The 27,081-nt window shown below is 40.4% G+C and overlaps 1 protein-coding gene across 1 annotated transcript in view; it reads left to right on the plus strand.

Annotated features, from left to right (window-relative positions):
• Positions 1 to 3,252: 3,252 nt before the first annotated feature.
• Positions 3,253 to 27,081, plus strand: part of ASAH1 (N-acylsphingosine amidohydrolase 1) — a gene marked incomplete at both ends in the record, with an annotated part of 28,010 nt that continues 4,181 nt past the window's right edge. Inside the window, 9 exons of the mRNA XM_080710453.1 lie at positions 3,253 to 3,330; positions 12,524 to 12,570; positions 17,452 to 17,542; positions 18,360 to 18,446; positions 21,322 to 21,400; positions 24,115 to 24,189; positions 25,579 to 25,624; positions 26,206 to 26,350; positions 26,936 to 26,990. Coding sequence (XP_080566579.1) covers positions 3,253 to 3,330; positions 12,524 to 12,570; positions 17,452 to 17,542; positions 18,360 to 18,446; positions 21,322 to 21,400; positions 24,115 to 24,189; positions 25,579 to 25,624; positions 26,206 to 26,350; positions 26,936 to 26,990 — 703 coding nt within the window. The remainder of the gene's footprint in view (positions 3,331 to 12,523; positions 12,571 to 17,451; positions 17,543 to 18,359; positions 18,447 to 21,321; positions 21,401 to 24,114; positions 24,190 to 25,578; positions 25,625 to 26,205; positions 26,351 to 26,935; positions 26,991 to 27,081) is intronic.

Consider the following 27,081-nt stretch of genomic DNA (forward strand, 5'->3'; position numbering starts at 1 on the left):
CACTCCCAGACCTATTTTTATATTTTTATTTGGAAACAGGGTCTCTTAAGCCAGCGAGGCTGGCTCCGAGCAATCCTCCTGTCTCTGCCTCCCAAGCGCGGGGATTACAAGCGTGTTCCACCACGCCCGGCTCAACTGACATTATTTCTGCATAAACAATCTGATTGTTCAGACTACCTAACAACCAATTAGTATCTTCTCATAAGGAAAAAAATAATGGTTGGTGACATGTTTCAATTGCTCTCAATTAGTATTTAAGGTGAATGATCTTCTATTTGATTTGGTAACAGCTACTAAAAGATTGGAATCCTCTACTTCTCACAGACTTATTTTATGCTGCAAGGTGATCCCACAGATTCAGCACTGTATATGTGCATTCAGCACTGCACGTGCTCCCAGGGTGAAGGCCAGGTCCTCACAAGGGTCCTTAATGTTGCACACAATCTGCTGCTTCTCCTGACCTTCCAGACTTCTCCTCCCCCTTGTTACTTCGGCTCCATCCACGTCACTTCCTTGCTGGAGCCGAACATGACTGGCATATTCTCACCCCTCCCCCTTTGGAAGTTAACTGAAGTCTATACTTTAATCAGATTTCCCGAGTTTCTATTTAATATACTTTTTGGAGAATCCTATTAAAGCTTTTATTTTCAAAGCACATTTGCATGAATATAAGTTATTTCCTTAGCTTTGGTTATAGTTGGTAATATAAGTTTTAAAACCAAGTTACAACACTTCACTTGAACAATTTTTAATTATTATTATTATTTTTTCAGTACTGAGATGGAACACAGGGCCTCATGTATGCTAGGCAAGTACTCTGCCACTGAGGGGCGTCCCTAGCCTTCTCTCTTTTATTTTTTTTATTTTGAGACTGGGTCTCAATAAGTGACCAGGCTGGACTCAAATTTAGGAATCTCCTGACTTTATGAGTAGCTAATCTTTATGAGTAGCTCTAGGATTACAGATGTCTGCCACAGAGGACAGGCTAAATCTGACTTTTTAACTGATACTCTCAAACATAAGCAATGTACTTATTAGTGGAGTTTCATGATAAATTTTGATATATGTATTAACCTTATGTCATGTTAAACATATCTCCTCAAATATTAATCACTTCTTTATAAAAAAAAACTCAAAATCTTTTCTTGTAGTTTTTTTTTTTTTTTTTTCTCTACCAGGGATGGAACCCAGGGGCATTCTACCTCCAAGCTACACCCCTAGCCTTATTTTTTATTCTTTTTATTTTTGAAACAGTGTCTCACTGAGTTGCAAAGGGCCTAAGTAGCTGAGGCTGTTCTGGAACTGTGGTCCTCTGGTCTCTGCCTCCCTAATGCTGGGATCAGATGACAAGCTCCTGCCACCTCCCCTCTTGTAGCTTTTTGAAATCAACAGTTACATCCTCACAGTTAAGCTTTTGTACCTACTGCTTCCACTTCTCTGGGCATCTGTGAGGGTTCTTTACCAACTTCTACTCAAACTTCACCTTCTCAATAATGTCCATCTTTCCAGCACTATTTAAAAGTTTGTCTTTCCCCTCTCCCATCCTCCACTCTCTAAACCCCCCTTCTCTGTTCTACTCTCTAGCGTTTACTGACTTCTAATATCTTATGTAATTTCCTTATGTATTATGTTTTTTGTCCATTTTTTAGCTAGTAAGCTTCATGAGGGAAGAGCTTCTTGTTCTCTATGTGTCCTAAGTTTCAGAAAAAAAAATGCTTGGAACATTGTAGATTTATAGTAATTTTTTTTGTGTGTGTGGTACTGGGGTTCCTAGAAGCCCTTCTACCTCCGGGCTACACTCCCAGACCTAAATATAAATAAATAAATAAATATATATATATATATATATATATATATATATTTTTTTTTTTTTTTTTTTTAACAGGGTCTCTTAAGCCAGCAAGGCTGGCTCCGAACCAGCGCGATCCTCCTGTCTCCACCTCCCAAGCACGGGGATTACAAGTGTGCACCACCACACACGGCTATAGTAATTTAAAAAAAAAAAAAAAAACTAGTAGTGATCTTTCTTTTCTCTTTCTTTCTTTCTTTCTTTCTTTCTTTTTTTTTTTTTTTTTTTTTCTAATACGGGATCTCACTATGTTGCCCAATCTGGCCCTGAATTTCTGGGCTCAGATGATCCTTCAGCATCAGCCTTCTGGGTAACCAGGACTAAAGGTGCTCACCACTGTGCTAGGTTAATACTGAATATTTTAATGATCTGCTTGTTTACTGTTGAAGCAGGAACCAGAAAGTACTTTAATCATATGATATGTTTCAAAGGTCAAACTTCCTCCTTAAAGAGTACAAGTCGTTTACCATCCCCCTCCAAATCTAAGGGGGGTTGACCACATTAAATTCTCATTTCACCAAAAGATATTTTAATCTAAGGAAGTAACAAATGGGCAGAACTGCAATCTCTCTCTCTCTCTCTCTCTCTCTCTCTCTCTCTCTCTCTCACACACACACACACACACACACACACACACTCACCCAAAAGAAAGAAATACATCGCCTCCCAGCATCACACGCAAAAAAAGAATTTAGTGTTAGTATTCTGAGTTTCAATAAAGGATTTTAAAAATGTTATTTGGATGTCAAGGTAGTTGAACGAGAAAGTGCAACCCAGAGGGCACGATTTCTTGTTGGACTTGAGGCAACTCACCCTAACATGGTGACTGTGTCAAGTCAATCAAATGCTGTACATCTGCAGATCTGATTTTTGGAGCAGGCTATGACGACAGGGAGCGCCTGCCTTCCTCCTAGGTTTAGCTCAGCTTCGCCAACGTAAAATCGCTCAAGAATTGGACGAAAACACAGGTGCTGAATGTCTGAGCACGACAACCTTGTCTGAACACGTTACTGGGGCTGACCTTGAACCTACAAACCTTTTGTCTCATCTCTCCAGTATTGGGGTGACAAAAATTGAAGCCTGGACTCTGGGACTTGCCCTGGGCGAAAGCCCGAGGGGGCCGCTCGCAGCCCTGAGCGTGCAGGAAGCGGGGTACCCTGCGCCGCCCCGGCCTCCGCGCGCCCCCGGACCCCGGTGCACCCGAGCGCACCGCGCGGCCGCGCCGGCTCCGTAGCCCCGCCCACAGGGGCGGGGCCAGGCCGGGCCCGACCACTGCGCCAGCGGGGGCGCCCGCCGATGGTGCGTCCCGGCGCGTCACGCGACGCCGCGGGCGGGGCCGCCCGGCGCAGCAGGATCGGCGGCCGCGGCGCCCGAGTCCCTGGCAGCGGCGCCGACGGGGAAGGATGCTGAGCGGGAGTCGCCTGGCCCCGGTCCTCCTGGCCGCGGCCTTCACCTGCGCCCTGGCGCAGCACGCGCCGCCGGTGGGTGAGCTGGGGCGGGCGCAGGGGCGGCGGGCGGCTGGGCACCTGTTCGCAGGCAGCCGCCTCGCGCGCTCGGTGGCTTCGCTCGCGGGAGTGTGCTTGCAGGGTTCACCTGGTGCTGGCTGGAGCAGAAACACCTTTATGGGGGATCTTAATCTTTGCAGAATGGCTGCGCGCGCTTCGCACATCCTCGCATGATAGTGTTTGAACTGCCAGTTCCGGGCTGTTGCACATCCAGCACTCCTAAGAAAGTCAGCCTGTACCCTTACCAGATGTGGCATCTAGATCTTGAACTTCCTAGCCTCCAGAGTTGTGAGAATTTTTCGTGCTAAAATTTAGTACCCAGCCTGTAATATTTTGTTATACCAGGCACAAAAAGGACTAAGACTGTCTCTGGGTTTTTTATTTATTTATTTATGGTGATACTGGGATTCCTGGAAACCCTTCTACCTCCGGGCTACACTCCCAGACCTATTTTATACTTTTTATTTTGTTTGGAAACAGGGTCTCTTGAGCCGAACCTGCAGGATCCTCCTGTCTCCGCCTCCCAAGCACAGGGATTATAAGCGTGGGCCACCACGCCCGGCTGTGTTTGGGTATTTAAATGTATGAGCAAAGGTCTGGAAACAGATTTGAATAAAAATATGTAATATCTTCATTTCTACCCATGGAGACACTAAATACTAAGAATATAATGTTTTTAATACTAAAAAAAGAAAGAAAGTAAGTCAGCCTGTGCTTTACTCCAGCTACACACGGCTTGATGACTTTGGCGTTCTCTGCCTAGTGAGGCCGTCCCTCCCAGGAAGCTGCTGGTGGCAAGCCGTCTTGGCACAGCTGTGAATGGGAGCAGCCCAGAGCAGGTTCCCGCATGCCCACTGTGCCTTCAGCCCCGGCGCGGGGCCCCTGGCCTCTGCTCTCCAGCGGGCTTCAGGGCCACAGGTTAACAAACTGCAGGAGACAGTGAGGGACCAGTGAGTCTCCTGCCCAAGAGGAAGTAGACCTGGAGTGGGAAAATCTGTAGCCAGAGGTCACACTAATTGTTCACTGAGCATTCCTAAACTCACGCCTTTTGCCACCCAGGTTCTTGCATAACTCATTCCATTAAAAGTATTGGCTGAGGCTGAGAATATAACTCGACTATGGAGTGTTTGCCTAGCATACCCAAGGCCCTGAGTTCCACCCCCAGTACCACCACCACCAAAAAAAAAAGACTTTCTAAACACTCCAGGTGCCTCCTGCCTGAGGCTAGATGGGCTAATGTAGGTAGAACTTTGAAAGTGGGAGCAGAATAAACAGTTTATTTACTCTGTAAGGGGAAGTGCTCTAAGGATCAAATAATGGTAGGATATTATTCAGCCATTTAAAAAAATCTATGATAGCAGATAAAAGCAGATTGTGAAATAGTACATACAAGGATTTACAGTGATTTCTATAATACAAAAATACACTGTATATATGAACATGGATTGAAAGAAAGAGGAAAAATAAAATTTGTTTTATTGTAGATAGGGAATTAATTTCCTAGAGAGGGGTTGAGATTATGGAGATTTTTTTTTTTTTTAAGAATTTAAGACTTTGCTACTGTTGATGCCCCTCATCCAAAATCCACCAGAACAGACAAGTCATAGGACAAGTTGGGTTTAATACTCTTTCAGGTGAAGGAGAACGCGTGCCATGGGCAACTGTGGGTTAGAAAAAGCCAAGTGGGGCATAGAGGCGCGTGCCTATAATCCCAGTACTTGAGAGGCTGTGATAGGGTGGTCTCAGGTTGGAGGCCAGCCTCAGCAACTTGGCGAGACCCTATTTCAAAATGAAAAAGGGCTGGAAATGTAGCTCTGTGTAGAAATGCCCCTCCCCAACCTCCAAGTTCAATTCCCGATACAATACACCCACAAAAGAAAAAAAGCCTGTGGCAGAATTTGAGATTTGGCTGTGTAATTTGGGGATAAGTCTTAAGCAATCTGGAGTTTGCTTTTGATTGAATGCTTTTATTAAGTGGGGGAGTTTTGGATAAAGAAGTAAGTCATCAGTTTAACAAAAGATCTGTTTGGTATTTTGTGGGGTACACAGTATCCTTGTTTTTGTCGGTGCTTAGAAAAAAATAAAGAAGTCTTTGTCTCATTATGTCTCAGAATAACCTTATCAAGAAGAGATTAGAAGCCAGGCTTGGTGGCACACACTTGTAATCCCAGCATTCAGGAGTCTGAGACCGGAGGATTGGGGTTCGCAGACAGCCTCAGCTACTTAGTGAGGCCCTCCGCAACTTAGTGAGACCCTGTTTCAAAATAAAGAATTAAAAATAGGGCAGGGGATGTAGCTTGGAGGTCAAATGCCCCTGGGTTCCATCCCCAAACCCCAAAAAAGGAAGAAAAAAAAAAAAGAAAAAAGAAGAGATTAGAAATAACCTGGCTGTATCATACCAGCTTTTGAGGCCTACCTGTGAATCTCAGAGCAGTTTCTTACATCAGAGACTGCTTTTTTTTTTCTTCTTGCTTTCTCAGTACTGTATTTGTTCAAAGTTAAAGTATTTAAAAAGCTATTTATTTTGTTTTGCTTTTTGTTTTTGCAGTACTAGGGATGGAACCCAGGGGCCGTCTACCTCCAAGCTACACCCCCAGCCCTATTTTTATTCTTTATTTTGAAACAGGGTCTCACTGAATTGCAAAGAGCCTAAGTAGTTGAACTGTGAACTGTGATCCTCCTGTCTCAAGCTCCCAAATGCTGGGATTACGAGAGTGCACGACCATGCCTGACTTCAAAAAACTGTTTTTAAAACAAGAATAATTTACTTAGGCCCTTTGCAACTAAGTGAGACCCTGTTTCAAAATAAAGAATAAAAAATAGGGCTGGGGGTGTCACTCAGAGGTAGAATACAGGATGGGAAAAGTCAGGGGACTGAAGAATGAGGATCACTTTTATTTTGGTTTTGTTGAAGTTCATGTGGCAGAGAGTTATGCAACAAGTGACTGGGACTGGTGCTCAGAAGAGAGATCCTGGGACTCTAGGCACAATGAGATTATTTGAAGCCAGTGGAGCAATCTGTGTAGGAAGAGGATATAGAAAGAGAAACAAGAACTAAGCAAAGGCTAAATAACTTGTACATGTGCTTGTCAGCTGATGAGGAGGTTAAAAATATCAAACAGAAGCCCAAAGGGAAGAGCAGGTGTTCCTGACATCTAGGAAGGAGAGTGGGTGTTGTGTACTCTTGAGATAGGAAAGGCTCCTTCTTTTTGGCAATGGGAGGTCATTCACTGGAGCAGTTGGGAGTGGGAGAAATGACTGTTTGCAGTAACAGATCTAATCAGATCCATAAGATGTGTGAGAAAGATGAAGAAAATAAAGTCATAAATTGCTAAATGTACTTATTTTTAAGCATCAGTTTCTCATGTGAGTAGTAACACTGTTGACATTAGTTATTGATTCAGCTTTAGCAGGGATTTTCATAGTTCCCCCCAAAAAATCTCACTAACCTGCTGTGACTTCACCAGTTATTGTGCAGCCTGGGCTTTTTTTCAGTGCTCCACAGGAAGGAACACAAAGAGAAAAAGGAACATGTTTACTTATTCAGCTAATACTGCATGCCCACCATGTACCAGACTCCATTCCAAATTCTAGCAGCCATTCAGTCAACGAGATATGACCAGCCTTCTTGGAGGGCTTATTTACATTCTTTTTATCTAACTATCAACAGGTTAGTAGAATGTCATTTTATCAAGCCCATAAGACACAAGAAAACATTTACATGCTTATCTGAATTATGTATACAAGAAAAACCTTTTCTTATTCAGTGTGTTTATATCAACAGTGTTGAAGATAGAGAACATTTGGGAAACAATTCATATATAGAAAATGACTGATGAGTTAAAGAATTGAATTAAAATTTGTGTTGCTAGAATTTTTAAATTTATTTTCTGGTAGGTATGAACACGGGCATGAGCTATAGAATTTCTTTATCTCTCATTCTTTTTTTGAGTATATGAATAAAACAAGCACATAAGGGCTTTCAGAACTATTTTGTACATCATTAGAAACATTTCATTCTCACTATGTAGGACTTGGGGGTTTCTGAATTTTATTTTTCCTGTGATAAGGTATACTGTATACCAAGATGACAGGTACCATCTGTTTATAATCTTCATCTCTCATCTATTTAAATTTTTTCCTACTTATTATTAAAACCATGTATAGTTAAATTTGGAGATGGTAAGAAATTTTAAATAACAAATGAGCTCATTATGATTCTATTTTAGGGCTACACATAGGCCTTGAAGCTGCATTTCTCTTGGAGTGTTGATGAAACCCTCTTTCTTTCTTTCTTTCTTCCTTTCATGTCATTTTTTTATTGTCTTTAATTAAATGAATTTCACTTTGTGTTATTTTTCTAAGTATGTTATGCTTAGTAGCTCTGTAGTTTTTCCTTAATGAGTGGGAAGAACATAAAGACTGATTTCAAAGAAGTTTAAGTCCTATCAAATAATCAGAATAATTGAAGAATTCACTGACCCAGAAAGTTTTTAAAAACCATTTTACAGAGTTTCAAATAGATTGAAACATCAGATTTTTATTAATTCTTTTTACCCTTAGAAAGCAACACAAAAGGGCTGAGCATGGTGGCACATTCCTGTAATCCCAATACTTGGGAGACTGAGACAGGAAGATTGCAGGTTCAAGGCATCCTCAGAAACTTAGTAAGGCCCCCGTAACTTAGTGAGTCCCTGTTTCAAAAGAAAAAAATAGGGCTGAGGATATAGCTCAGAGGTAGAATGCCCCTGGGTTCAGTCCCCAGTAGGAGAAAAGATGGGGAGGAGGGGAAGAAAGGAACCAAAAAAAGAAAAGAGAGGGAGACTTGGGGGCATTCTCAATTTTATTTTTCCTGTGGCAAAGTACACCGTATACTAAGATGACAGCATAGGTGCCATTCGTTTATAATCTTCATCTCACATCTAGTTAAATTTTTTCCCACCTTGATAAGGTTCCCCATTATTAAAACCATGTTTAGTTAAATTTGGTGATGGTAAGAAACTTTAAATAACAAATGAGCTCATTATAATTCTGTTTTAGGGCTACATAAGTCTAAAGGCTGCATTTCTCTTGGAGTGTTGATGAAACCCTCTTTCTACCCTGCCTCTAACACTATACTTATTGCTTAAATTACTTCCTCGTTCATTCTTCCTGAATCCACTAAATATTTCTTCATGCTGTCTTTTCCACCTGAAAGCACAGACTGGTGACCCTTCCTGTTGCACGTCAATGTTGTGCCTTTTTTTTTGTTAATTTGTACCATACACTTTTAAGTGCCGTTTGTTACTGGAGTTGTAGGGTGATGCCCCCAGCTTCAGGAGACCCCAGGGGCTGGGCTTTGCAACCGTTGCTAGAATGCTGTTGAAGAGATGAGTAGTTGTAAAGACAAGAGAGTAGTCTTTAAGACAAGCATGGTGACACATGCCTGTGACCCCAGGACTTGGGAGGCTGAGATAGGAGGATCTCAGGTTTGAGACCAGCATCAGTAACTTGGACTTTTAGCGACCTAAAATAGAGCTGGGGTATAGTTCTATTGAAGCCCTTGCATTCAGTCTCCAGCAAAAGGAAAGAGGGAAGAAAGGAAGGGAAAAGTTTTGGTTGGTGTAGCCAAACTGTGAAGAAATCATAATGTCTTGGCGATCTAAGATCTGTCTTGTAAGGGTTGACAAGACATTGAGGTTTTATAGAAAAGGGATTGAAGACAGAGGTCATGGGGTTTCACAGATGACAAAGTAGATAATCCTGGTTAGATATGGTTTATAATCAGAATTTCCAGATCAGTGAGGGAAAGCCTTGTTGGAGATAAAGTTGCTTTGCTTGGGAGGCAAGCTGCTTCCATTCATAAAGAGTCCTAGTCTTTGTGGTCACAGCCAGGCTCAGCAACTTAGCAAGGCCCTCAGCAACTTAGCAAGACCCTGTTTCAATATTAAAAAAAGAGAGAGAGAGAAAGAGAGAGAGAGAGAGAGAGAGAGAGAGAGAGAAAGAAGAAGAAGAAGAAGGAGGAGGAGGAGGAGGAGGAGGAGGAGAAAGAGAAAGAGAAAGAGAAAGAGAAAGAGAAAGAGAAAGAAAGAGGAAGACCGAGAACTGGAGAGGCCAAGGCAGGAGGATCAGAAGTTTAAGGCCAGCCTGGGCAATTTAGAGAGACTCTGTCTCAAACAAACAAAACCTGGGTCAGTCCCCACTACTAGAAGAAGAAGAAAAAAACAGAACTTCCACGCTATTATGATTCAAGGTTTGGAGAATCAGAACCTATCAGCAGCAAGATGTCTGGGTTTCAAGTTGCCATTGTTTGAAAAGTCATATTAAGGTCACCTAACAGATAGCCTAACATTTACCTTTCCTCTTGGCAATTGGCCAGTATGTACCTTTGTTCCAGCTAGGCTGAGACCTGATATGACACTTATATGATAATGGTGTAAGTGTATATTTTTTCGGCTTCCTTTAATACATCACAAGTGGCTTCTACTGCTTGGAGACAAAGACGCCATCCCTGGCCATGTGATTGAATTGCTTTGAGAAGTAAGCTACAGGTTACGGAACTAGCCCAGCAAGAGCTCTCAGCCCAATTCCTTGTCATTCACATGCATACAGTTTAAATGGCCTTTTTAAGTTAGGCACTTCCAAAGCAGGGACAGACATCAATCAGTCCTTCGGAGTTTTAAAAGCAGACTGTCATTTCCTTGTCCAATTAAGGGCTCAGGATCTATCCCTCACACAGGGGCTTTGTTATAAGCACAAACTTAAGTATATCTTCAATAGCCTGCCATCCCCAGAAACCGTCACAGTTGTCTGTATATCTCTGGGATCCAAATGCTGGCACGAATGCTTTTACAGTAAGCCAGAGTCTTCGACAATCTTGGTGTAATTGGAACCACCAGTGAATAAGTTGTTCTTTGTGAATTTGTGCCTTAGAGGAAGATAGCTTGTAACTGTGCTCAGTGACATGGGTAAGAGTCCAAAAGGTATTTTGTAGGCAAAGCTCATAAGTTGGACTGGTGATCACCATATTACAACAGGGTTCCCTGGTTTACATGCAGCATTCTCAAAACTTACTCATATTTTTCTCCCAAGATGGATTTTCCAATTCCTGGGGTAGTACTGCCCAACAGTACCACCCACAGTTTTTTCTTTTGTTTTTGTTTTTGGTTTGTTTTGGAGCTGGGGATTGGACTCGAGGCATCCTGCCTCTAAGCTACACCCCCCAGCCTGATTTTATTTCTTATTTGGAAACAGGATCTCACTAGGTTTCTAAGAGCCTTGCTAAATTGCCAAGACTGGCTCTGAACCTGTGATCTTCTGTCTCAACCTCCAAGTACTGGGATTACAGGTGTGCACCACCATGCCTGGCTTGCCTGGTAGTTTGGGTTTTTGGGGGTTTTGTTGTGTGTGTGTGTGTGTGTGTGTGTGTGTGTGTGTGTGTGTGTGTGTTGTTTTGTTTGCAGTACTGGGGATGGAACCCAGAGCCATTCTACCTCTGAGCTACACCCCAGCCCTATTTTTTTATTATTCTTTATTTTGAAACCAGGTCTAGTGAGGCAAAGGGCCTCACTAAGTAGCTGAGGCTGTCCGTAAACTGCGATCCTCCAGTCTCAGCCTCCTGAATGCTGGGATTACAAGCGTGTGCCACCAGGCCCAGCTTGCCCAGTAGTTTTGAAGAGTAGTTTTTTTTTATAGGTAATTTGTCCACTCAAAGGCAAAAAATAATTTGACTCTCAAGTTAGATGCAAAATAAATCATCTTTTAGATCAAGAATAGTAAACTCTGCACCCTGCTGGCAAAGCATTTAGAAGAATATAAGTATTAGACACTGTGAAGTGAATGTCCTAGATAGTTTTTATTAGTAGTTCATAAGTCTTTAACAAAATGATATTATAAGGTAACTGGCAGAGTCAGATCAAGATGTATTTTAAAATTTAGTTTTTCTGCCAGGCATGGTGGCGCACACTTGTAATCCCTGTGCTTGGGAGGTGGAGACAGGAGGATCGCGCTGGTTCGGATCCAGCCTCGCTGACTTAAGAGACCCTGTTTCCAAATAAAAAAATATAAAATAGGTCTGGGAGTGTAGCCCGGAGGTAGAAGGACTTCCAGGAACCCCAGTACCGCCAAAAAGAAAAAAAGTTTAGTTTTTCACCAGGCATAGTGGCACACACTTGTAATCTCAGTACTTGAGAGGCTGAGACAGGAGGGTCATGGGTTCACAGCCAGGTTCAGCAACTTAGTGAGTCCCTGTTTCAAAATAAAAAATAAAAAACAGGGCTGGGGGTGTAGCTCAGAGGTAGAATGCCCCTGGGTTCCATCCACAGTAAAAAGAAAAAAGAAAAGAAAAAAAACTCTATCTAAAAGTCTTATTCATTCATGTGTTCATGTGTCAAGCAGTGACCTCAGTGTTGGGGATGCCCTCACATCAAGGAATATAGTATGGTATTGAAGAAAGACACAAACAATTATAATTTGGTATCATAAATATGGTCATGGAGATGTGTACAGATGCTGTGGGAGTATGGGAGGAAGGAATGACTGTTTCCAAATGGGAGGCAGATGAAGACTTTACAGAAAAAGAAAGTATTCAAACCAGATCTTAGAACCAACGTGTATGAGGTTGGAGAACAAGTATTTCAGACAGAGGGCACAGCCTGTGCACAGCACAGGAGGGTGAGAGGTCATAGAAAGTGCTTGCACATGGCTGTAAATATTAAGAATGTCAGGAGGTGAGGCTTTGATGGTAAGTTATGGCCAGATTATGAAGGACCTCATGCACTGTGCCCTGAAAATCTGGTTTGGGATGTAAATTCCAGAACAGGTTGTAATATAGAGTTGGCTCAGATATTCAGATCATATCACATCATATCAGATCACTTACTTTGGCAGTAAATTAGCCTATCTAGTAAGGACTTTTTTCATCTTCTTATTCTTCTTCTTTACTGAACATACTTGTAATATAAGAGCCAAATTATAATGCTTGGCATGTACACAAATCGAGTTGAGAAGTTACTGGTTTAAGATTTCAGAAGTTTTCTTAAGAGGAAAGACTTTTATCTTAAAAAGTATTAAATGGTCCAAAATGATGATTTTGTTTTCACAAACAATAATTGCTTTTTTTTTTTAGATTGCCTTTTCACTTAGCAAGCATTTGTGATTTTTCTGAAACTTAATTTTCTTTGTTCTCTAGTGGACAGAAGATTGCAGAAATTCAACTTATCCTCCATCTGGATCAACGTGAGTAAATATCGGGTTGTCAGAATTTGACATGTGCAGAGATTTTTCTCTGTGTAATGTTCTCTCAAATTAACCATGGTGAATAGAAGCTAAACTCATGTTTTCTCTCCTAAGACATTGAGTTCCTTAAGTTTGTGTCTTGTGCATTTGGTTAAGATATTGGACAAGTATGAGGACAACCTGTGATTAAAATGTCCATCTTGCAGGTGGTGGCGCACACTTGTAATCCCAGCATTTGGGAGGCCAACACAGGAGGATCACAGTTCGCAGACAGCCTCAGCTATTAGTGAGGCCCTTTGCAACTCAATGTGATCCTGTTTCAAAATAAAGAATAAAATATCAGGCTGGGAGTATAGCTCAGGTGTAGAATGCCCCTGGATTCCATTCCCAGTACGGCAAATAATAATAATAATAAAAATAATAATAATAATAATAATAATAATAATAAAAAAAAATAGTGGTAGTAATAATAAAATGTCCATCTCTCGCCTACCTAAGTCATAGAAAAGGAATGGATTTCCATTCTTCACTAAATTCTATTGCCAACATTTTCTCATCTATAACAAATACAAGGCCTATATTTAAGCTGAGCTGTGATTTTTTTTCTTTTTTTGTGGTGCCTGGATATATATTACTAAATTTTGTTGGAACAGACAAACAGAGGACCTCATATTTGAAGCAAACTTTGGCTTAGTAAAGCTTTTGAGGACAAAACAAGATTGGAAAACATAAGAGAAAGGCCAAAGCCGGGCGTGGTGGCACACGCTTGTAATCCCAGCATTCGGGAGGCTGAGACCGGAGGATCGCAGTTTGTGGACAACCTCAGCTACTTAGTGAGGCCCTTTGCAACTCAGCGAGACCCAGTTTCAAAATAAAGTATAAAAAATTGGGCAGGGGGTGTAGCTCGGAGGTCAAATGCCTCTGGGTTCCATCCCCAGACCCGCAAAAAAAAAAAAAAAAAAAAAAAGAGAGAAAGGCCAGTATTGTGATTTTTAGTGTGTCTAATATTATTTTAGTCTAAGTATTTGTCTTTCCAAATCCTTGATGGTAAAATGGGCCCAGAAGAAAGACACAGTAACAATTCACAGGCTGAGAGAGTATATCATGTGAAAAGAAGCAAAGGTGTAGGGGATGGTCATCTTTCTTTCTCATTCTCCTTCACATTGAAAGCAACTTGCCAGGGATGGGGGAAGGAGAATGCAACTAACCAGTAACATCAAGATGGTATTTTCAGTTTGTGTAACATTCCAAATTAAGCATACTATACTTTTATTTTCTAAGCTATATATTCTGTGCAGCCTACCTCGGCATCTTTTTGGGACACTGGAGTATCACCCCATATCTATCTGAATCTCATTAAGCCTTTCCCTTCCACTGCTTAGTGCACTTAGCACCTGCTCTCTGAGTTGAGCAAATGTGTTGTATCACCTGGACTAGTTTCCAAGCCACCTGGGGAGCCATGTGGGTTCAGGTGGTAGGATTGATATTATGATGACCTGGACATAACAGATGCTCATTCTCAAAGCGATTAAATGATATTTATTGTTTGTAGCAAAGTATGACAATATACTGTGCTAATTACTACTGAATACCAGTTACTGTTGATTGAGTTACGCTATAATAGCTAAAATCTTTATGCTAATATTTAGAGGTAACCAGTGTAGATGTTATTCTCAAGCCAGCACACACTCCAGCACTCATCACAGGCCTGCCCTCAGAAGGGCTTCCTTCCCGCTGGACCACTGGGCCGTGCTGGCCTCCATTGCTTTATTGATTATGTCTTTTTGCTGGTCGCACTGCCCCAGTTCTCTGAACATTTAGTGAATACCTTCCACATTTCAGGCCTTTTCTCCGACTCCCTTTTTTTTTTTTTTATTTCACACGCATCTGTGAATTGATTTCCCAACAAACTGTAAACCTTCCCCGATTGAACACTTGACAGGTCCCACATTACTGTGTGTACCTAAGTGTGGTACATGTCTATATACAGACATACACACATCTATACATATACATAGTGTATATGCATGTTTACCTCCTTGTTTTGGTGTTTCTGCTGCATTTCTCCCTACCTCACTGGCCTTCTTTGTAACACCAAAATCCTTAGCTCTGTTCTAATCCTCTTCTGTGAATTATAAATGGGTCTTGAGATCTGAGAAAAGTATGGTGCTCAAGTACCCTTGAATGATAGTTTTCCTGTTCTGTGAAGTCCTGCTTTTTAATCAAGTGCATAGATTTTGATGACCTGTGCTGGCAGCTAAGAGGGAGGAGAGAGGTACCCGCTCATCTAGCTTGACAAGTCACATCAGTGCAGAGATCCTGGTGATGCCAAGTCACCCTTGCATCCACCTGAATCCCATCAGGCACTTCTTTGCTGCTGCTCACGGGGTACTTTGCATTGGCTCCCTTGTTTGTACATGTGTGTGTTGTGTCATTTGAACTAGTTTCTTAGCCACTTGGGGAGCCATCTGGGTTCAGGCAGCATAACTGATATGGTGACCTACACCTGGATGTAGGAAATGCTAAGTCTTAAATATGATTAAATGATATTCATTGTTTGTGGTGAAATCAGAAAGTATACTGTGGTGGTTAGTATTAATTGATTGCTGCTGAATATCTTTGCATATTTCATGTAATCCTCATTGCCTTCATAGAGTAGATACTTCTTATTCTTATAGGAAATTGAGGTGCAAATGTTAAGTACTGCGATATTTTAGAAAATACTTAGTGAAACTGGATGTGGTAGCACACACCAGTAATCCTAGTGACTTGTTAGACTAAGGCAGGAGAATCTCCAGTTTGAGGTCAGCTTCTGCCAGCTTAGCAAGACCCTGTTTAAAAAATTAAAAAAAGAGCTGGGGATATAACAAAGTGGTAGAGTACACCTGGCTTTAATCCCCAGTACTACAAAAAATAAAAAATATTTACTAAGAAATAAAATGGGGATTTATGTTAAACTCCATTTATTAAAATAATTTTGTGCCAGGTGTGGTGGTACACACCTGAAATCCCAGGATTTGGGAGGCTGAGACAGGAGGGTCAAAGGTTTGAAGGCAGCCTAGCAAGACCCTGCTACAAAAACAAACACTTCAAAGGAATGGGGCTGTAGTTTGGAGGTAGGATGCCCCTGGATTCAATCCCCAGTTCCACCAAAATATTAGTATTTTTGTTAATTATATTAACCAATTACCTCAAAAATTATGATTAGTGAATGTTTTATTATAAAGGTTCTGAGACATCACTGTACCCACAAAATTATAATCCCCTATTGTAGTGAGTTCCTTTCCTCTGAAATCTTTGGACCTATCCAAGACTCTGGTCGGAAGAAGAACCAGGAAATTTTGGTAAATATAGGGGCATAATTTGGGGTTTTTTTTTATATTATGAAAGGAGGAGCAGCTGACTGGGTTCATACTTAGAGCACATATGACAGTGCCACCAAATGCATAGCTTTGGTGGACCACCAATTTGTCATGGCCACTAGACATAGAAATCCAAATCTACTTGGGGAAGTGGAGGATAGTTGCATCTGCCCATAATAAGGGTAAAGGATTACTGAACTGTAGGACAGGATTTTGCATGTAAAAGTATATTTAGTCAGAAACAGAATTCATTTGTTGTGGTGAAAACTTTTCTCCTAGGATTTAAGTATTATAGTATTGCGTGTAAATACCGGCTTCTTAAGGAAATGAAGAATTTGAAAATGCTTTGAGAAGAATAAAATTCATTCATTGTGATTTTGTTTACATAAATGTTTCCAAAATTGAGTGTGCTTTTCTTATCTAAATCACAACATGAATGTCTGCTGGTTAACAGTTTCACAAAACATTATACATATACCAGGGTCATGCTCAGTAGTATTCTTTAGAGAGCCAACTATCATGACAGAAGTATACAGAGAAGCACAGTAAGTGACTTTTAGGAAATAACCCATCCCCTACTACAGACATAATCTACATTGTGTAATATAAGAAATATTGTTAATATAAGAAATTGGTAACATTATAGCCCACACCAGAGCACATCTACCTGTTTCTGGAACATAGTAGTAATAGGTCCACTGGTGGGTATTTTTAGGCATTTAGCTTTAAGCCGAAAAATCACTGAATATCACACCCTTAACAGCTGTTCCAGTTTGGTAAAAAGTGTTAGAAAATGATGTTCCTACAGCAACAGAGGTAGTTGTAGAATTTATCTACCAGAAATATGGCCCAGCTCCATTGATGAGAGAGAGAATATTGATCTATTACCACAGTAGAAATTGCTTTATTAAAGTTAAACAGTAGGATATTGAAAAATGGATATGATGAAGTAGTACTTGGGTTTGAATTTGGTACAGAGGATGCTAAGAAAGAAACAATATATGTGAAAAGGGGGATATTAGTTTGGCCAGGAGAATCATGAAAGTTTCTTGAAGGCTATCATGGGAGAGCTAATATTTGTTGGCATTCCAGGGCTTAAGAGGTGAGGCCATCACTGGAGACAATGATTTGGCAATAGGTTTGACTGAGAGAGAATTTTGGACTGAAAATCCAGTTGGAGAAGTGTGCAGATATTTGCAAATATTTAAGAAGGAAAAAAAATCAAGTATTTTCCATCAGTAACATTTAGTTTATAGCTTTTGAGCCATATAGATTCTTTTACTTGTTGCCAAGTCACATTAACCTTCCAGAATGTATAATTGTATATCAAGATTTCTGAGGCTATTAAAAATTTTATGTACAAGAGGGTAGAAGCACTGGGTAGAAACTGAACTTTCTTTGCAAATTTTGGTTTGAGTAACCATTTTCTATACTGCTTTTTAAGACTATATGTCTAATATATTCTTATAGATGTAGTTATCTAATCCTCCCAGAAACTGCTGTACACCTCTCATTACAGGTATAGAGGACCAGTTCCATGGTACACCATAAATCTTGACTTACCACCCTATAAAAGATGGCATAAATTAATGGCTGACAAAGCACCAATGGTAAGCTATGATTCTTTTTTTTTTTTTTTTTTTTTGCAGGTCTGGGGATGGAACCCAGGGGCATTTGACCTCTGAGCTACACCCTCTGCCCTATTTTTTACTCTTTATTTTGAAACCAGGTCTCACTGAGTTGCAGAGGACCTCACTAAGTAGTTGAGGCTGTCCGTGAACCACAATCCTCCAGTCTCAGCCTCCCGAATGCTTGGATTACAAGCGTGCACCACCACGCCCAGCTAAATCTTTTTCTGATATAACTGTATGTTTAAAAGAATACTTTGTGAAATCACTCACAAAAAAGTGTTTTGATAACTTTTCTTCTATGTACAGTAAATGATAGCAGAAGATGCTATTCCCCTGTAGTTCTTTTCTAGTAGAGTTTGTCTCTGTCTTTTTTCCCTTTTTGTCATCTCCCTTCACCTACATAATTAAGAATCAAATGTCATTTTAAAAGATAAAACTGGCGGTTGTGGTAGTGCACACTGAAATCCCAGTACTTAGGAGGTTGAAATAGGATCACAAGTTCAAGACCAGTCTCAGCAACTTAGCTGGACTCTCAGCAACCTAACAAAACCTGTTTTAAAACAGAAAAATGGGCTGGACGTGTAGCCTGGAGGTTGAATGCCTCTGGGTCCAATCACCAGTACCACAGGGGAAGAAAAAAAGATAAAGCTGTGTTATATATTGATTTAAAATGTTTTCACTTAGTACTCTGATCTAGCTATGTATAGTTAAGTAAAAAAATATTTTTTTCATTATACCAGTATTAATCTGAATATCAGCATTTCTTTATGTCTTTTAAGTGTTCTATATTTTTCAGCTGAAGATTATAGTGAATTCTTTGAAGAATGTTGCAAATGCATTTGTGCCAAGTGGAAAACTTGTGCAGATGGTGGATAAAAAGTTGGTAAGAAATGTTTACATATACATATATATACCTGTACACACAGAATTCAAAAACTTCTCAGGATTTATTCAAAGGTATAATTCAGCAGCCTCTTCTTGGGAAGTTGGGATATATTTGCATTAATTGTATAGATCACTGTCAAAGCTTCAGAGACTTAAATTCTGGAGAACAGTAATATTAGAGTAACAGCATAAAGCATGGCAGATTTGGCAGTTCACTCACTGCTCTTGGATATTTCTTAAAGCATGGACTGTCTTACAGAGCAGTGAGCAAATATTCACATTTCATCTGGGAATATAGAATTTCTTGCCCTTGGACTTGGGTTTGTAAGTTCCCTGTTTTTCTGTTTTGTTTTTTTGGGTTTTTTTTTTTTTTTTTTTTTTTTTGTGCAGTACTGAGGCTTGATCCGGGGCCTTTCTACCTCTGAGCTACAGCCCCAGCCCTATTTTTTATTCTTTATTTTGAAACAGGGTCTTGTGAGTTGTGAAGGGCGTAAGTAGCTGAGTCTGTCCATGAACTGCGATCCTCCTGTCTCAGCCTCTCGAATGCAGAGATTACAAGCGTGCGCCACCACGCCTCGCTCACAGCCCTATTTTTATTCTTTATTTTGAAACAGGGACAGAGTGCTCACTAAATAACTGAGGCTGGCCTTGAACCTGTGATTCTCCTGTCTCAGCCTCACAAGTGCTGGGATTATAAACAAGTGCCACCATGCTTGGCTTGTAAATTCCAACAGAAAATGTTTTTTTCCGGGAGTGTAGCTCAGTGATTGAACGCTGTGCTTAGCATGTGCAAGATCCTAGTTCACTCTTTGGCATTAAAACAAAGGGGAAGAAAACTTGTTTTTTTTTAAACTACTTTGCCCAAGTATCTCAGCACATCCAGAGATTTCTCTAGAAATGACTAGAGGACATAGTCAGCCCAGCCTTGTATTCTGTGAAGTCCTTCAGTAGCTGTGACCCTCGAAACTTAATTGTGTTGAGAGTTTCTTGTGACTCTGCAGTCACCAAACCATTTCATTTTCCTCCTAGTCATGCAGAAAGGCTCCATTTCACAGCCCTTTCTTCATCTAGGTGGAGCCAACAGAACATCTAGGCCTGGCTTCCCTCAGTCTTTTCTGCATGGTGCAGAGGTCTGGAGGGTGGATTTGGACACTAATAGTATCTGCAGTGGAATAGTATTTTCTTGTTTCTGGACTGTCCTATGTTATGTTAGGATGCTTAGCAGCGTCCTTGGCCTCTACCCACTGGACGCTGGTAGTACTCCCTCGGTTGTGATATGAGAGCATCATGAGACATTGCCAATTATCTCTTGGAAGTCAGAACTTCCCCAGATGAGAATGACTGTCATCAAGAGTGGTGTAATCTAGGCTCCTCCTCCCTGTGACACTTGCACCCTTCAGCTGCCCAACCTGTTATATCACGTTTATGTTCTCAACTTTTGATTAAGGCTGTCCTTCATGTTCACAATTACCAGACTTCCCCAAAATAAAAGTTGGCAGAAGCAAAAGAAAACTGGGGCCCCAACACCTCCTGTGCCCTCCCCATGAGCTCTGAATGTCAGCAGGGAAGGCAGCAGCACCTTGTCTCTGGTGCCATGCTTTGGAGTTAGACAGCACTGGGTTCATTTTTGTTTGGTTGATTTTGGTTTTGATACTGGGGACTGAACCCAGGGAATTGTACGTATGAGCTATGCTACCCCTCCCGTTTATTTTTTATTTTTGAAGCAGGGTGTCACTAAGTTGCTAAGGCTGGCTTCAAACCTGTGATCCTCCTGTCTCAGCCTCCTGAGTACTGAGATTACAGGCATGTGCCACCATGCCTGGTATGTCAGTCACATGCAATGACACCTCAGTTTTCTCATCAGAGAAAATAAGATTTATGTGAAACACATATAATGGTGTGTGAGGATTAAATGACATTCTATGTAAACCATTATGACTGGCTGTAATAAGTAATAAATGTTCATTATGTTGCATTTGTCAACTTGTCTGGAACATTTCACTTTTTCAGTGCTTTGAATTCATAAGAAAAAATAATATGCTTAGTTAGGTCACATTTTGTAGTTGGTAAAAAAAAATAGGATGTATGAAATGTAAGCATATTATGTCAACAAAAGGGTATGTTTTTTTTTTTCCTTTTTTTTGAAGTACTGGGGGTTGTACCCAGAAGCATTCTACCTTCTAGCTACACCCCTGCCCCTATTTTTTGTTTTAACTTTCAAATAGGGTCTCATTAAGTTGTGGAAGGCATTACTAAGTAGCTGAGGCTGGCTGTGAAGCTGTGATCCTCCTGTATCAGCCTCCCAAGTACGGATCACAAGTATGTGCCCAGCTAAAGGCTATGAATTTAAATTATGATCTTGATGTTAGTGAGTCGTAAAAATAAAAGTAAGGTGTTCACTATTAAATTTGATCATAAGTCTGTTGTTTACCAACAGAGTGCAGTTATTATGTCCTAGATCAAGATTAGCTGTTAACCATAACAAAATGTTTTGTAAATAAATAGAATAGTGAAAGTTTATTGATGTAAGTATTAGTGTCTGCCTGTGGCCAGAGGGTGAATTGGAGCTCAGAGAGTGCTATGATCTTATGGTCATGTGAGGTCATCCGGTAAAATTATTCTACCTTCTACTCTTTGGAGAATGAGGGGAAAGAGTAGTTAAGAAAAAAACCTAGGGCTCTGTATGGGGGCCAAATCTTGATTGTTATATAGAATCTTTTAGAAATAGGTGATGGAAAACTCAGGGCTGGAGTTGGAGCTCAGTAGTAAAGTGTCTCTGGAACAAATTATATGTCAGAGAACTAGATCTTAAAGTATGCTCCTAGGTTAAATGCATTTAACTTAATTTATTTGTTAATATATCTATTTTCCAGCCTGGTCTACTTGGCAACCTCCCTGAACCTTATGAAGAAGAAATGAAGGGAATTGCTGATGTTACTGAGATACCTTTGGGTAAAGTTCACTTTGCAATGTTTAAAACAGCTAATAAAACACTAACATATTTCTATTGACGTATATACATAAAGTACATAGATGTTAAAATGAAGTTTTTGTTGTGGGGTAGGGGTTCTTGGGAGGACACTGGGGTCTAAACCCAGGGGCCTTCTACCTCTGAACTACACCCCCAGCACCTTTTTCTTTTTAGTACTGGGGATGGAACCCAGGGGCATTCTACCTCTGAGCTATACCCCCAGCCCTATTTTTTTTTTATTATTATTTATTTTGAAACAGAGTCTCACTGAGTTGCAGCCTCCCATATCCTGGGATTACAAGTGTGCGCCACCATGCCCGGCTTACCCCCAACACTTTTTAAGCACTTTAAAGTCTAAGTTTCTGATCTCACTAAATTTTTGAGGCTGGCCTTGAGCCTGCAATCCTCTTGTCTCAGCCTCTCAAGTACTAGGTTTACAGTCATGTGCCACTGTACCCAAGTTAAAATGAAATTTAAAAAATGAATACATACATAATCACAACTCAGACCAAAATGTAGAAAATCCCAGCACTGCAGGATGCTGTATCATGCCCTTTGCAGACAATACTGCCTCCTCAAATAGCCACTACTCTCACTTCACCAGATAGGTGTTGCCTTTTCTTGAGCTTCTTAAAAATAGAACTGAAGCTGGATATAGTGGCATACACCTGTAATCCCAATACTTCGGAGGCTGAGACACAAGTATTGCAGGTTTGAATCCATCCTTAGCAACTCAGCAAGAGTTTCAACCATCTAGCAAGACCCAGTTTCAAAACAAAAATAAAAAGGGCTAGGGTTGTGACTCAGAAGTCAAATGCCCCCTGGGTTCAATCTCCAGTACTACGCTTACACACACACACACACACACACACACACACACACACACACACACTGAAAATCTGAACAAGTATGCATGGTTTCTTCCACTTTTTATTATATGTCTGTTATAGAAATAGGATATTTGGGTTATTTTCAGATTTTGACTCAAGAACAAAACAGTTATGAGCATTCTTGTGAATATCTTTTAATGGGCATGTGTATTTATTCAGTGCCTAGGTTCAATCCCCCCCCCCAAAAAAAAGAAATATTTATCTACCCCAAGATCATAACTTATATTTTCTTCTAGATTTTTTTATGTAAGTTTAGATTTAAGCCTATAACCTATCTTTATTTTTTTTAATTTTTTTTTTTTTTGTGGGTACTGGGAATGGAACCCAGGGGCATTTTACCTCCAAGCTATACCCCTATCATTACATTTTATTATTTATTTGAAACAGGGTCTCACTGAGTTTCAAAGGGCCTCACTAAGTAGCTGCCACCACACCTAGTGGCTTGAGTTAATTTTTGCGTATGGTAATCAGTTAGGGATCGATGTTCATGTTTTTTTCATATGTGTATACAATTGATTAAACACCATTTCTTTATTTTCTTTATTTTTTTAAGAGAAAGGGGCACAGGGTATTGAATCCAGGGGCATTCTGCCTCTGAGCTATACTTTAGGCCTTTTAATTTAATTTTATTTTTTTCTGCGGGTCTGGGGATGGAACTCAGAGGCATTCGACCTCCGAGCTACACCTCCTGCCCTATTTTTTTAATTCTTTATGATGAAACCGGGTCTCACTGAGTTGCAGAGGCCCTCACTAAGTAGCTGAGGCTGTCCTCGAACCGCGATCCTCTGGTCTCAGCCTCCCAAATGCTGGGATTACAAGTGTGCGCCACCACACCCAGCTTGCCTTTTAATTTTTTGAAATAGGGTTTCACTAAGTTGATAAGAGCTTCACTGAGTTGTTGAGGTTGCCCTCGAACCTGGGATCCTCCTGTCTCAGCTTCCTGAGTACTGAGTTATAAGTGTGTGCCACCACACCTGGTAGCGAAGCTATTTTTATTTATTTATTTATTTATTTATTTATTTATTTATTTATTTATTTATTTATTTTGTGTGGTACTGGGGGTGGAACCCAGAGGCTTTCTACCTCCGGGCTATACTCCCAGACCTATTTTTATATTTTATTTGGAAACAGGGTCTCACTAAGTTGCTGAGAGCCTCACTAAGTAGCTGAGGCTGGCTTCGAACCTGTGCGATCCTCCTGTCTCAGCCTCCCAAGCGCGGGGATTACAAGCGTGCACCACCACGCCTGGCTTCTGAACGCCTTTTATTAATACTTCTTAGCTATCCTTTCCCACATTAGAAATGTTAGTCACACTCTAAAAATCTGGACAGGTTATATTTTCAACTTAGAAAAAAGAGCTAGATATATTAAATTATTGTATTTTATCTCCCCAAAGAAAATCTAAAAATGAAGGATATTAATGAAAAATTTGGACCTGTTGTGTGTGGCACAATCCCAACTTGTCTAGGTGTTGACCTCACAAAATAGTTGCCTCTCTGAGGACTTGTCTCATCATCAGTCACAGAGTTGAGGTGCATATGGGCCACCGCCGGCAACGAGGTGTACAGCACACTCACATTGGCTTGCGGCAGTGACGTGCCGAAACACGTGTGCACAGTAAGGATAATTAAACTTTTTCTTAAAATAAATTTTTCAGGGCTGGGGGTATAGCTCAGTAGTAGATTGCATGTTAAGCATGTATAAGCCTTGAGTTTAATTCCCAGCACAACCAAAAACAAAACAAATTTCTCTTCTACTTTCATGGTTCTGTGTATTAATGAAAAGTTTTCTTTTTTCCCCACTAGGAGAGATTATTTCATTCAACATTTTTTATGAACTTTTTACCATGTGTACCTCAATCATAACTGAAGATAAAGAAGGTAAATGGATGCTATGGAAGGGTGGACAGTGCTGGGTACTGTGTAAAAGGAAAATCTTCTAAAAAGGCAAAAATTAGACTTTTAAAATCCAGAGTTATTACATAATTTTGTATATGTTGCATACAACTTTATGTATCTTGGTAACTTTTTATAAGTGCACTGAAAACTAGCCTTACTTTTTTTTTTTTTTTTTTTTTTTTTTTTTGCTGTATCGGCGGTGGAACCCAGGGGCATTTCACCTAGGAGCTACACCCCCAGCCTTAGTTTTCAGTCTTTTTATTTTTGAAACCGGTTCTCACTGAATTGCAAAAGGCCTTGCTAAGTAGCTGAGGCTGTCCACAAACAGCGATCCTCCGGTCTCAGCCTCCCAAATGCTGGGATAACAAGTGTTTGCCACCACACCCGGCAAAACTAGCCTTATTTTAAAACCACTATTAAAAGCCGGGCATAGTGGCGCACGCTTGTAATCCCCGCGCTTGGGAGGCTGAGACAGGAGGATCGCGCAGGTTTGAAGCCAGCCTCAGCTACTTAGTGAGGCTTTCAGCAACTTAGTGAGACCCTGTTTCAAAAATAAAAAATATAAAATAGGTCTGGGAGTATAGCCCGGAGGTAGAAAGCCTCTGGGTTCCACCCCCAGTACCACAAAAAAAATAAATAAATAAATAAAAAATAAATAAAACCACTGTTAAAGTTTAATTCAGGCATGCAAAGCCTTGAAAAAAGTGTTCCAGACTAGAAACATTCTTGCTTTCCTCATGGTCTGCTCATATTCATCTACATGACTTGGTAAAACTCCTTAAGGCGTGTATTTTGTTCCAGTCACACACCTAATGACATACTTGTTTTTCTGGAAGCCCAAGACAAACATTTTCTATCATTTCCCAGATAAGGAACTGTGTACAGCAGCCTTACTTGCTGTACTTCCCTGGCTCTTAGAATACAAGATACAACATGATTTGCCCTGACTCACCCTCATTTTTTACCTCTATACTGGGTATAAGGTCTGCCTACCCCTGACTCTTGAAGTGTCCAACTATAGGTGAGAATCCCTCAGAGGAAGCATTTGGTAAGTCTCATTATTTTAGGCTAAGTTACCTGTGTCCCAGTAGAACTGTGCCATAGCTTACCAAAGAATGGCCATTGATGCTTTTCTCACATCCTGACCTTACTGTAGAACCCTGTGCTCTTGGATTTTCTGGAGGCCAGTGTAACAGTAACACCAGTTTGATCTTTTTAAGGCTTATGTTTTCAGGTTGCTTCTTAATTCTTACGGTTAAATTAAATGATTGTGAGTATAGATTAACAAAAATGGAGTATCTATCTGTGATTTAGAATCAGTCGTACTATCTTAATTGATATTACATGTTTTTGATGCGTATTTTCAAATAGGTCATCTGCTACATGGAAGAAATATGGATTTTGGAGTATTTCTTGGGTAAGCAAGGACACAGTATGTGTCGTGCCATAAGAAAAAATAGATTGCATTACCTTGATGAAATGTATTACTTTGATGAAAATAAGTCCCAAGTTATGCCCAAAATATGACCAAAGTCAAAGGTAACCAGATTCTTCAGTATTAAGACAAGATGGACACACTTATTCTGTTATTTAGGAGTTTATACCTGAAAAAAGTGTACCTTGTGAGCAGAAATTTGGACCATGTTTGAAGGCCTCAGATGCGTGGCTCATTTATTGATCAGAAGGGAGAGGAGCTATCTTTTGTATCTGTTATCTTGACCTCTCTGGAAAAAAGTGCTTTTGTAATTAGATTCCTAACTTTGAATCTGGGGTTCACTATTTATATAGTCTATGTTATGTTGGGAGAGTTATTCAACCTCTGTGAGCTTCAGTTCCATCATCTGGAAAGTAGGGATAAAACCACCCATATTGTAAAGGTCTTGCTAGGAGTGATCATTACTGATTAGGTAGATAAAACACCTAGTGTAACGCCTGGCTCTCACCATATTCATTCTGTCATCGTTGTTCTTAAAGGTCACCAAAATTTGTCTTTTGTAGGTGGAATACAAATAATAATACCTGGGTTGTAACTGAGGAACTAAAGCCTTTAACAGTGAATTTGGACTTCCAAAGAAATAATAAAACTGTCTTCAAGGCTACAAGTTTTGCTGGCTACGTAGGCATGTTAACAGGATTCAAACCAGTAAGGAATCTGTTTTTGCATATAATTTTGTAGATAACTTTTTTTTTACCCTGGTTTCCCTATTTGTAGAGGGTGGAATCTAAGAAAATGAGGACCTAAAAATCTTATGAAGCCCTGTTACGTCCTCTGTACTTGTGTCACTGTCATCGGTGTATAGCTGGTGGCAGGAAACGTAGAAGGGAAGGTTTCTGAGCCTGCTGTAGGATACAGGGAATGTGGCCAGGTACCAAGGACTGGGAGTCAGAATCCGGAACCTGGAATCTGGCCTGGGCCTCTTCTCCTTAAGTAAGTCAGCATGAATCCTCTGCTCCCCATTTCCTATTCAGTGAGCACAGGCAATAATATACCGTCAAACTTGTGTCACATTCTAGATGGGGAAATGTTTTGAACTTTAAAAAAGGCCTTGTTAATATAACATGGTATTGCAGTGGTTTTGATTTTTTTTTTTTTTTTTTTTTTTTTTTTTTTTTTTGCGTTCCCCATTTCCCAGTGCAGACTTTTATTTATTTACCACTATAACATACAGAGATAGGGCCTTAAAAAGGGTGGCTGAGGTTTCTGACCACATTGCTTTATTTTTCTCAGGGACTATTTAGTCTTTCACTAAATGAACGTTTCAGTATGGATGGCGGTTATATGGGTAAGTTGAGTGTTCAGAATGGGGATTTCACAGCCATTTTAAGAGGAGTTCTGCCTTCTGAGTGAGTAGGAAACATCTCCTGGTCCTGTGA

Source organism: Muscardinus avellanarius, assembly GCF_963383645.1.
Source record: "Muscardinus avellanarius genome assembly, chromosome: 14".
Lineage (NCBI taxonomy): Eukaryota > Metazoa > Chordata > Mammalia > Rodentia > Gliridae > Muscardinus > Muscardinus avellanarius.